The 12,343-nt window shown below is 47.3% G+C and overlaps 1 protein-coding gene across 4 annotated transcripts in view; it reads right to left on the reverse strand.

The window, feature by feature from the left end:
• The window catches only part of YPEL2 (yippee like 2), a 52,764-nt gene that overhangs the window by 23,232 nt on the left and 17,189 nt on the right, over positions 1-12,343 (reverse strand). For all 4 annotated transcript variants that reach the window (XR_008529276.1, XR_008529278.1, XR_008529277.1 and 1 more), the window contains one exon: positions 10,906-11,203. Coding sequence is in view for 1 of the 4 variants with exons in the window: in XM_054574871.1 (XP_054430846.1) it covers positions 10,906-11,203 (298 nt within the window). In the remaining 3 variants the exon portion in view is untranslated. The remainder of the gene's footprint in view (positions 1-10,905; positions 11,204-12,343) is intronic.

The raw sequence follows: 12,343 nt of genomic DNA on the forward strand, positions 1-12,343 counted from the left end.
CTGGGTGAGGCGGGCACACATCTGTGTGCCACTAAATCCCCACTACCTAACGTGTAAGGGGAGTTCGCAAGGTGTGGGACAGACAACAGGGCTTCCTGCAGGAGGCTTCGCTCTGGGACCTTTTGTTGCTCTGGGACCTTTTGTTCTGGCGAGGACATGCTTTTCTGTCCCCTCGGGTATCTGTTAGAGTTGTTCTTGGTGGGACCAGCCAAACAGGGGAGAAAAAGAGTTCCTTGCCCCAAAAGACAAATAATTTAACTTCTGACAATCATTTGTTGCCCCTTTAAATGCTCAAAGGTGTTGGGGACCAGGGAGAGGGGAGAGCCAGTGGCACCTACGCTGCCTCTTGATATCACTGTGGTCTGGAGGTAGGGAGTTTGGGGACTGATCAGATGGTGTTTTTAGCAGCATCTGGCAGGGCCAGTCTCCTCCTCCGCTCCTCCCCCTCCCCTGAGTCACTATCCAGCCACTGGCAACAGGCAAAGGAGGGTGGGGAGCAGAGGGCTAACGCTGCCTTGGCTTAGCAGCCCTGAGACAACATTCTGGGTCACCCGGTCAACCCTCCGCTCAGGAACGGGCCAAGTGTTTTGACAACAAAAGTATCAGAGATTCTTTTTTAGTTTTGTTTTTTTAAAAGATAAACAAAATGACTTCTTTCACAGGAAGCTCATACTACATCAAGCCACCATGAGCCTTCACAGAGTGAACCAAACTGACAAGCAATTGTTAGCTCCTGCTCTAACACCCGGGCCCTGGAGTCTCTTCCGGCTGCTGAGCTGCCGCTGTTACAGTAGTTTGAGGTCTCTGTAAGCTGTTGATGTGCGGTCAGAGGCAAAATAACCACCTGACAGGCAGAAAGGAAGGGGGTGGGGCCAGATTTTTCCATTTAAATTCTAGACTGCTTGCAGGTGAGACCCAGAGAACAGGGTGGAGGCAGCAGTGGCTGCTGCTGCTGCTGTGATTTAATTACCTCCAGAGACCTGTTGGTTCCTTTGGAATTATAAGTAACAAGACGCTCAAGGATCACAGAGGCCTCAGAAGACCAGCTGTATAGCTAAAGGGCAAAAGCTGAGTCTCTCAGAAAAGCAGGAACAAATACACCAGGAGAGTCATGGCTGCCAGGACCTGGCTGTGTTTGAGTGTCACTTTCTGTTTTTCTTTTGCTTAATAAATAGTCACAGCAAACAACAGTAGCATTTATTGAACACTTACTACATGTCAGGTACAGGTACTGTGAAGTACTTTGTGCTGATTACCTCATTTAATTTCCACAAAAATTCTATGAGCTACAATATCTGACATTAACACCAACCCCCCTTTCCCAATGAGGGTGTTAAGAACACAGAGGGGTTACTTCACTTGCATAACCACTACGTGAAGAAGCCAGAGTTTGAACCCAGTGAATGTCCTGGCTCAGACTTCGTACTGCTGACCACTAAGTTATGTTGCGTCATATCACCTTTTGCTGCTACATTAGAATCAGAAGATGGGGGAGGTGAAAGGAACATTTCAAGACAGTTTAGATTTACCAGCCTAATGCCTCATTTGGAAGGATGAAGAGAAAGGAGAGGCAGAGAGAACAGTCCCGCCTAAGACCACAGAGCTTGCTTCTTCCGTTCCTTTCTGGCTGTCGGGAGAGCCTGCAGCATTCCCGAGCACTGATTCGTGCAAGGCAGTAGGCGGTTTGGCAGGGAGGATGTGGCATGGGACAAAGTCAAGAGGCGCTCAGTGTCTCTGAGCCTTGGCTTCTTGACTTGTAAAGCAAGGAGCTGAACTAGGAAACTCAGGTTCAAAAGCCCCTCCGCCTCTAACGTTCTGAGAGTCTATGACTCCAGATCATTTAGAATCTTGTTAGGAAACAAAACTATACCTAAAAAGCCCATGTAACTGCAGTAACACAAGCCGTGTTATTATAAGACAATCATTAATTGCCAAATGAACAACAAGGCAGTGGGTTTTATAGACATTTGGTGGAGAGAGAAAATCCTATTGTAGAGGAAGACATCCTAGAAAACACTTTTGCTGGTCTTCAAGAATGGACAGATTCTACTTCTTTTTTCTATAAGGTTGGATGGAAATACTTATTGCCGAAAAGACACTTTTGTTTTCATAACTGTCGATGAAGAGGGTTTTATTTCCATATCATTCTGTGAGCTTTTTAATACAATTGCCTAATATAATGAATAGTATATATTGCAGTTTTATTTATTTATTTATTTTTGCATTTCTTTTAGCTCCTTTCACATCGTATTCTTACCATTAAAAGAACAGTTGTCTGAACTCTTTCTAGGTGGTTAATAAAGAATGCACAGCCTCATAAGCCTGCCTCAATCTCCTTTATGTGAATATGATGCATAAGTGACCATTATGGTATTTGTCTGGGTTTTGGTGCTTTGTTTTGCCCACATATGTTATGCATTTTGTACCACATAAGGTACAAAAGAGCAAAGTAGATTTTCCTGAGCATTCAATTAAATTTCTACACAATGAACTCTTTAATGTGGACTTGAAATGTATCTGATCATATATTATTTAACTGCATTGTATTTTGTGTTTTAAGTTTTTCTACCACATATTCAATTTTAATAAATGCATGATTAGATGGAAAAAAAAAGGAAAAGAAAAGATGGGTAGAAATTGAATATAGGAAAGAAAGAATTCTCCAGGCAAGACAGGGAATACAGAGTAGGATTTACCACCAATATTACTGAGCAAGGCCAGAGAATATTCAATGCCAAAAGGAGCTACCTAGGTCCTTAAATGGTAAAGATGGCACAGACCTATCCAGACCTGTATCCCACAAGCTTCTTGAAAATCGATGACCTTAGGAAAATCGCTTAATCCCCACCTTGAAGGGAAGTTGTAAAATAAGTGATGAAGGCTAAAGGAGCCCTAAGCACACAGTAGATGTTCAATAAATAGCAGTTAATAGAAGCAATATAGACTTTTTCATCCTGTGCTTCTCATGTCCCCAACACAACCTCATCTGTACCACTCTGCCCTCCACAGACGGTCTTTCACTCCCATGTACCCCAAAGACACAGGAATCATGTTGGCTTCATCTCCCTGTTTCTAGTACCCAGACTAGGGACTGGCATTTGTTTCAAATGCCAAAAAAAAAAAAAAAAAAAAAAAAAAAAGGTTATTGAACCGAACTAGCAATGCATGACAGTGGATTCTGGTCAGGCCCCAAAATACAAATGGCCAAACCAGCAATGGTGCAGCTTTACCATTCCAGAGTTGGAGGGAGCACAGTACGTGAACAGAAACACAGGGGGCAGGTCCTGCACCCACTGCTCGCTCCCCAGGCAGGACACCCTGTTGAAAAGGGTTTCTTTGGATTTTGACTAGGAACACAAGCCTGCGATCACCAGTGTCCTTACTGAATGCCAAGACACTAATGTACCAACCAGACTTATGATGGGAACCTTACAGGCTTTTTGCAAACCACAGAGTTAATTTTCAGGGTACACCTCATAGCTCAAGTCAACATTTCCTTTTAGTATCGAAAGCAACCACAGAGAAAGGGTCACATCTGAGCAGATACGCGTGCTCCAGCTGCCTGCTATCTGCAGCACACAGGCGATTCACCAGACTCGGTCCCTGGCAGCTCCTTTGATGAAAAGTTGGTGAGCAATTCTATGTGTGCTCAGATAAATTTTCACGTACAACAGGCATCACTATGGGACAGAAGACAGGTCTGCCTCTGTCCAAAGAGGATAACTTTCAGAATTCAATTCCTCTTGTTCATGGCTACAAATGATAGAAGGCTCGTATTTCTTCCCCAAGCAGTGGTCAACCAGCATGGACTGAATGGTCACCGCCTGCCTGGAACACCTTCAGATCGCTGCAATGCACGCACACTCGTTTCTCCATTTCTCTGGCAGTTCACCTACCACTCACAGCACCCGCCTCTCACAGCAAAACTCTGGTCATGCAATTACTTCCTCAAAGTCTTCAGTGTACCCAGCTACCAGCAGGAGAAAGTCTGACCTTGCACTCTTCCCACAGTCTGGCTTCAACCTGCCCCTTTAATCTGTTCCTCAATATCTAACCCAAAAGAATGGCTACTCCTTGCACACTTCCTGCCTCCACTTTGTTCAGGCTGCTCTTTTTCTGGCCCCTCCTCATCCATTTCCACTCATCTATGTTTTTATGTCTAGGCACATCTCAATGTCGCTTCTACCAAGTCTTCCTAGAACTTCAGCTTCTTGACAGATGGATCATAAAGGGTTTTTCTGAGCAACAAGCCTTTTGAAGCCTTATATGAGAGCCATGGAACCCTCCCTAGAAAAATATACATGCACAGAGACTTAAACATACAATTTCTGGGATCCCTTGAAACCAATCCATGGACCCCAAAATAAGACCCCTGATATACGTCTCTACCCTCGAGAAGTAATAGTCATTCACTCAGATAGTCACTGAAAATCTACCAGTCTTTAGGAACTGTGCCAGGTGTTAAGGATACAAAGATGACATCACAAGCATCTCAAGCAGTTCACAAGCAAATAGGAGACATGCGTCATTACACTGTGATAACTGCTTTAAGGTAAAAACATAAGGTGAAGTACAAACCTGAAGAAGGGATGACTTATGAACCTATTATCTCCCCAACTAGAGCCAAAGTCCCTTGAAGATAAAATCCTTAAGGGTAGCATCGTAGCATCTGGTACAGTGCTACACACACAGACACACACAGAGCAAATCATTAGTGTTTGTGCAGTGACAGAACAGAGCCAACCCAGTAAGACAAAAGAGCAAGACTAGGCACCGTGCCCGCTACCATCGCCCACACACAACCCAGGCCTCTGAGACCTGGCTGTGGTGGTCCCATCTTGGAACAGTTATGCCATACAAATATGCCAGTCTATTTTATGGCTGATCTCACTCCGAATTGATTCAATCCCTGTCTCTTGAGGCAAGGGGCAGGAGGGGGAAGATACCTTAAGATATATTTTATATGCTCCCAATGGTTTCTTTTCACCAAGAAACACTGTGATCTAATGACATCCCTGTGTTTCGAGATTTTCTGTATAGAGTTGGTTCACCTGCCACTCCTTCCTGGGTGGTCAACAGACAATCTCTTTTTGCACTCCTCCAGAATGAGTATTTCATCTACAGGAGATTAAGACCTTCAAAGGTCAAATACTTGTAGAGAAGAAGAAGAGAAGTAAGTAATTTTAGGTTAGATATGTGATTTTCTTTACAGGAGCTAAAAGGATTGAATGTAGTTTCAAGCTGGGCTTATTGGCTTATGCTGGAACGCTTCCATAATTTACCGCCCGCCTTTACTGTACCTCACGAATGCTCTTCAGGAAACACTGACAAATATTCAACATTAGTTTCCAAACACTGCAAAAGCAACAAAGGCACTGTATCATACAGGTCACAACATTTTGTTGGTCATTAGAGCTCATCAATCACTCCAGTAAAAAGCATGAGTCCCTCTATTTTAAAAACAAAAGTTCACTTCTTATGAGATAGACATTTATCGGTTTACATACAATCTGGTTTTTCTTGTCTTGCTAGAATAGAAATACTAATTTTATTAAATCGTGTTTTTTTTGTAAAAATCATTGGCATATTTCCATTGGATACCAAAGATCTCTTAATTGATAAAATTAGATTTAAAAATGTAATTTGCAAGAATTCTCTGAGTCACATCTTACTGTACATGTTCTTTATGACGTATTCTGCTGGATGCGACACAGCAGCCACTAACACGGCCAGTACACTCCAATGCTGTAACATTTGTCAGAGTAGCTGGAGAAAACGAAGTGAGATTTTTAAAAATTCTGTTCCTGTATTGTTTGACATTACATTTTCAGGCCGTAAATAACTGCATTACTATTTTGGAAAGTTGGTTTTATTGTACATTAAAAACAAGCTGGTGGGCGGTGGGAATTCAGAGAAATGAATCCCTGACAGAACGGGTCAGATTTCTGTGCTTCCCCACGAGCACTCCCTCCGCGCCCACCACCTCTAAGCCACTGTGTCAGGGGTGCAAGGCTTTTCGAGCATCGCTAGTATCGAACACTGGTGCTTAGGAGCAGCGGTGGGAAACCGCGGCAGAGCGGGCCTCTCAACCATGACCGGAGCCACACGACGCTTCAGAATGTCGTTCCCTGCCACTTATCTCAGGGTTTTGACAGCCATGCTTCACCTCATGTCTAGGCAGAAAGGGAAAACCAAAAGGCCACCACTGTAAGCCCAAGGGGACCCCACAGGGAACAAAAAGAACCTGCCTCCTAAGAGCTCCGAACCTCAGGAGGAGGCCCAGCTCCTGAAAACGGGTGGAGCCAGATCTCCGCTGTTCACACAGAGTGCAGTTGAGGGCTGTGAGGCAGGGACACCTGGCTCCAAGGCCGTGTGACCTCAGCTGGTCACTGAGGGCCCTGCGGCCTGTTTCCTCATGAAGAGGGGCTGGGCTCGATGACCTGCGCCTCGGGGAATTCTGCATTTGTCACCCCAGAAGAGAACTGACCTAAATATGTGACATAGTAAAAAACAGTTTTGGAGGGTGAGCAAGAGGTTTCTTCCTGTCACCTTCACTGGGCCCCAACTCCAGAGCCTCCTGCAACACCTTCCCTCCAGGGACCCGGTGCACTGAAGCTCCCCGGGCCTTGAGGTGAAGCCCCGGTCCCTAGAGTGGGCTCAGGACAGATTAAGCCAATTCACCATTCCCAAAGGGCCTGCTGGGAGGTTAGCAGGTGGGAGAGAAGGGAATGACTAGAGACAGAAAATATTCAGGGAAAAGCTTTGTCAAGATCCAGGCTTCCCTAACAGGACTCACTGAAAAGCGCATTTACATTGTTCTCACTCAGGGCAACTACCTGTTCCAATTGAAACCATTATTATTTTATAACCAAGGCGTATTTTTATCCTGAGGCTTGCACCATTAAGTAGGAAACAACAGTGTGAGCAATTTCTCATGCCAACTCAAAATACCTCTATACGTGCAAACACTCCAGCACTTAGACCACAACACCCCCAAGAAAGGAATCGCAGGGTGCCTCCTCAGCGCATTCCCTAGATAGTTCTGCTATCGATTCAGAGTTCCTCACCTCCCCACCTCCACCCACCACCTTGCAGAGCAAATGCGATGGGTACCTTTCTGCAAGCATGCGCAGCTTTGCGGCTGACCTCTCCTGTTTCCTTTTCCTCTCTATCCAATGCCTGCGCCCCACGTTCCAAAGTGAAGCTATCTTGGCTAATCTAAATTTGCTTGGTGTCAGGCAGGAATAATCCCTCCACCCCACCCCTTGCCTTTCCTTTTTTTCTTGACAGCAAGTCCAAGAAAAGCAGAAGAGCTACTTTATACTTGCATAGGGCTTTCTTTGATTTGCAAACCACCCACACATCTATGATCTCATCCAGCCTCATAACAACCCAATGAGGTAAACCTGCTCCCCCTAAATAAGGTACACCTACCACATAGGAGTGCTCTGGCGATGGCACACAGTGCTAGCGCCTAGGCATTACACACAGCAAGGAGTTCACTCATTTTGTTAGTGAGAAACTGGGAATCAGAGGTTGGACAGTTTATTCCAGGCGACTAGGCCTCTAGGGACCTAGAGCAAGCTGGGAAGGTGCAACGCTTAGTGCAGGATTGTTTTTCTTTTTCTTTTTCAGATGTTATTTGTTTATTTTTATTGAGGGGAAGGGAGGGAGAAAGAGACGAAAACATGAATTGATTGGTTGCCTCTTGGACACGCCCTCACCAGGGACCAAACCCACAACCCAGCTTTGTGCCCTGACCAGGAATCAAACAGGCGACCTTTCGCTTTGTGGATGACACTCAGTCAATTGAGCCACACCAGTCACGGCTTAGTGCAGGATTCTTCACACCACATGTCAGTATAGGCCCGAATTGTTTAAAACTTGACAACCACACAGTTCCACATGGGCACAGGCATACTGACAGGAAGGGAGCCCAAAGTCCTGATTCTGGTTCCAGTTTGCTGCTGGCCCTACGCGCAGAGCTTCAGTTCTCTGGACCTTTGTGTCACCTTCTCCAGAATAAAGGCAGACTCACTTTTTTTTTTTTTTAAGTCCAAACAATGGAACGTCAAGCTTCCAGATGAAAGGCTCCATTACAAGCGCCACGTATCATTTAATTACACTGCTGCTCCAGTTATCTGCTTCCCAGATCCTAACTCCCACTGGGCGGATTCTGAAACCACATAGGAGACTATGTCAAGAGGGGAGAACAGGAGAAACATTCTCTCACTGAACTTTCTTAAATGGAAGAGAGAACCAAAATGAAAAGAAAGGCCCATTTTCCAAGGAGGGGGCTGGGGCAATGATCTTTCCGTTAAGCAGACCTGCATAAGAATCTATAGATTATTTAACGCCGGGGGTGGCTGCACAGTGAAATAAAGGAATCTTTGTGCAATGCCAGCCACAGTTCCCTCAGTCCTTCCCCACAGTCAGGCAGTTAACCCAACTCTTTAAATCATCAAGCTCTAATGCACCCCATCTGTGCACCGGTTGTAGCCAATGAAACTGAAGCCTCTGCTGACTTTGGCCTGGATTTATGAATGGGCCTTTCTGCCCTAAAAGGGGGCAGGAAAAAGGACATGAGGCCAACAAGGTCTCTTTGGCTCATCACCTGTCTTCTCCCAAAGTTCAGGCTCTATCCACCCATTTATGCGCTCGTTTACTGAACTGTTGCCATGGGTCTTGTACCGCTGATCCAGATACAAAGCCGGTAGAAAATGGCCCAGGTGCAGAAGGATGTGCAGAGCTCCAGGGACACAGGGGGGTGAGAAAAAGGGCTGCTCTTGGCTGAGGCACGACGGCCTGAAATTCCCGTCTGTATATCCAGTTCCAACTGGTTGGAACATAAAGCAAGGAACTGGCAGGAGACAGGACTCAAAAGGTAGGCTCTGCCAGATTATCCAAGACCCTGTACACCAGGCCAGAGATAAAACATTAACTTTGAAGGCCATTACCATTCCCACATATTCACTTTGGCCCATCTTACAAGACCCGCCTCTTCCAGAAATCCTTGAAGATGCTCAGAGTAATTGTTCTCTCTTCTTTGAGCCTCCAATTTGAATCCTGGACAACATTCATAAGTCTCAACTTCTCCATCCACATAAAATATGACTAATATTACCTACCTTAAAGGCTTCTTATGAGGGTTGAGACAACAGTTAAAGTGTCAAGTAGCAGTTTTTAGTACAGAGAAGGTGCTAAAATACATTTTACGGGTACCTCAACTTCTTATGCTACAGAGCACTTCTTCCTGGTATTAAAAAAATGTCTTGGCTTCCACTTTCTCTGGAGGTTTTCACAAAAAGGACAACTCACATTTTCCCTCCAAGCTTGCAGGCGCTCTTCCAAAGCAAAGAGGACTGATTCCTGTCTCCCTCACTGACATGGCCGCCCCACATCCAAACTTCCAGACTCAAAGGGGTTCCCAAAAGATCCAAGGAATCCGAGACAAGATGAGTTAGGTGATAGGGAAGGAAGCTGCAGGCCGGGTAGAACGTAAACAGCATAAAGGAGAGTGATTGGCAGAGAGAAGGGAAAGTGGGCCAGAGGCCAGGACTCTGTGAGGACTCCAGGGTTCAAGCTCTATGGTAACCCTAGACCCTGGAAGAGGCCTAGAAGGAGGAGGTCTGTCCTCAACCCTGATTTGAGAATCCCCATCACCCAGCCCTGGCTGGCATGGCTCAGTGGATTGAGCACTGGCCTGTGAACCAAAAAGTCGCTGGTTCGATCCCCAGTCAGGGCACATGCTTGGGCTGCGGGCCAGGTCCCCAGCTGGAGACATGCAAGAGGCAGCAAATGGATCTCTCTCTCGCACATCGATGTTTCTCTTCCTAACCCTCCCTTCCCCTCTCTCTAAAAATAAATAAATAAAATCTTAAAAAAAAATAAGAAAGATCCCCACCACCCAGATGTGGTTGTTCAGGCAGCCTTTCTCCCTTCCTGCCAAATCAGGACTGTTCTAGACGTGCTGACCCTTCATCCCTTTCTGGTCAGGGCTACCAAGCCAGAGGCAGGGAAGGTGATGCCACCTTTTCTGGCAGTTCTTCTTCTTCTTCTTTTTTTTTTTCCACTTAGTCTGGGTCTGCATAAAGGTTTGTTTGTTTCTCCTTTCACTTTAATGGCATGTGGTCCAGGTTCTGAGGAAGGAGGTTTTCTTGAGGGAAGAGTCCCCTGTGATCTTTCTCCTTTCCTTGCAGCCTAGTAAAACCTGTTCCTCCTGCCCTGGGGACTCGGCGCCAGGAGGGGAGCAGCTCCCCTGAGAACGTGGCCTGAGGGAGCCGGTTCCCGGACCATGCAGCTGATGTAAGGTTTACTTATTTATTAGTAATCCCCTCACCTCCACCCCTACTTTAGAAAGCAGCTGCCAAGGCTCCTCAGGAGAACAGGGTTCCATTTTTTTCTTCTGATTGGGATCAAAGGCCATGCCATGTCACCTTATGTAGAAAGCCCCAAATGTCCGCACAGGCCTGCGAGTCAGGTCTTCACCAAGTCACTTCTGGTCCTCCCCCCAAGTCAGCAGCCTCCTGACCTTCCCAGGGGCCTGGAAGGCAATATCCCCTCTCAACTCTCCTAAAAAGCCCTGCGACAAGCTATCCATGCCCCATCCACGTTCTCTGCACTCGCCGTCCAGGCGGGCGGCTCTCTGGACGGTGCTCATCTGCCAACCTCAGCCCCTCCCCCGGCCTGCCAGCCGCCCACAGGGATGGCACCTAATTTCCAAAGTAACAAAACTCAGCTCTTTCTCAGTTGAATGAGACAGCCCTGTGGGCCAGCCCTCCCTGCACAGAAGATGGGAGTACAAATATCCCAGGCTCTTTGGGAGAGCTTGTCAACCTTTGCAACCTGAGGGACAGGAAGTGCCCTCCCCCCAGGAGGTGAGAAAGGCCCGCAGGGAACGTGTACCTTGGAAATGAGTTCATCATGATTGGCCAAGTGGGCCCTGCAGTGAATGCAGCTGTAGGTCCGGTGGCAGGAGGGCAGGTACGCCTGGAAAGTCTTGGATCTTGTCATCTTCACCATTGGCGCCGTGGAGCGTGGGGCGAACTCTGGGGCGGCCCACGAGGCACTCCCACAGGACGGGTCGCAGGGGAAACACCGGAAGACACAGGTAAAGGCCGTGGTTTGGCAGGGGGTGGGTGTGGGGCAGGCTCCACACACTGGCGATGTCTTCAGAGGAGGTCTGGGGCCGGTTCTCAGCGGCCTGCATGCAAGAGAAGGGGGACAGCGTCAGCCGAGGGAGCGGGGCCTCCTGCAAAGCAATTAGAGTGCCACCAGGAGAGGACCATTCACAGGACAAAATGACCACCGTCTGTTTCTTCATGGTGTCAAGATGCCCGATGAAAGAGAAAGAATCCACTGGAGAGCCCAGAATTGCTGCTTTTCTAGAGCCAGAGGTTTGGCCCTCTCAGCAGTCCCTAGGTGCCCTTCACCGACACCCAGCAAATGGCACGATCACCATTCTAAGGTGCCCTAGACAAGGCTAGGCTTCAGGGTGCACTACCTACAGGCCCCGGGCGAGGACTCCAAGGTCCCCCTCTCCTGAGCCAACTAAGACAAACAGCTAGAGTAAAAAGAGAAATTCAGCCTCTAGGGAGTCCCTACATCAACAGTCACATGTGGATTTCTCACCCACTTCCAGATGCCAGGAATCCACCACCACTCGAAACCGCACGTGCAGAGAGCGAACCCCACGCTCCGCTCTGCTCACGGACAAAGCGTGGGACTCGAAGGATCAAGCTCCCTCACGGCGAGCCGGCTTTTTGGAGGGAAGTAACTCCCCTTGCCATATCTTGCCCAGAAGCAGATGCTTGGTACTTCTCTTTTAACTCCAGTGAATAAATGAAACCAATGAAATAATCAGGTCTCAACACCTAAAATTCACAACGACAGTGAATTTTACCAGAACTCCTCCTCAACCCTCAAACTTCCCATGACTCATCCCACAGTACCAAATATCTCCTACCAGAACCTGAGCTCTTTTATTCTATTGGAGACCAAGGACAGTGAGACAGTGGGGTGTCTCCCGGGGTATGTCCAAGTGAAGGTCTGAGGGCCCCGCGGCCTAAGCCTCGCTCTGCCGTGTCAGGCCCACGACCTGCCTATTCCCAGAGCTTCGCTCCCGGGGCCCTGTTCCCACTTGCCTCCCTCCAAGGAGAGCCCCAGTGTTAATTAGCACCTGTGCCACGCTTTGAAGATAAAATTACTTAGAGAGACCGGGGAGGAAGACAAACAAAACCAATCATCCTTGCTGGATTATGTCTGGGATCCATCTGGATGTCTAGAGAAACTCCGCAAATCACAGTTCTTTTCCTCTAAATCTTGCTGGGCTCCAGTCTTCCAA

This window comes from Pteronotus mesoamericanus, unplaced genomic scaffold, assembly GCF_021234165.1.
Source record: "Pteronotus mesoamericanus isolate MK-2021 breed Mesoamerican mustached bat unplaced genomic scaffold, CSHL_Meso_final contig_269, whole genome shotgun sequence".
NCBI classification, from domain to species: domain Eukaryota; kingdom Metazoa; phylum Chordata; class Mammalia; order Chiroptera; family Mormoopidae; genus Pteronotus; species Pteronotus mesoamericanus.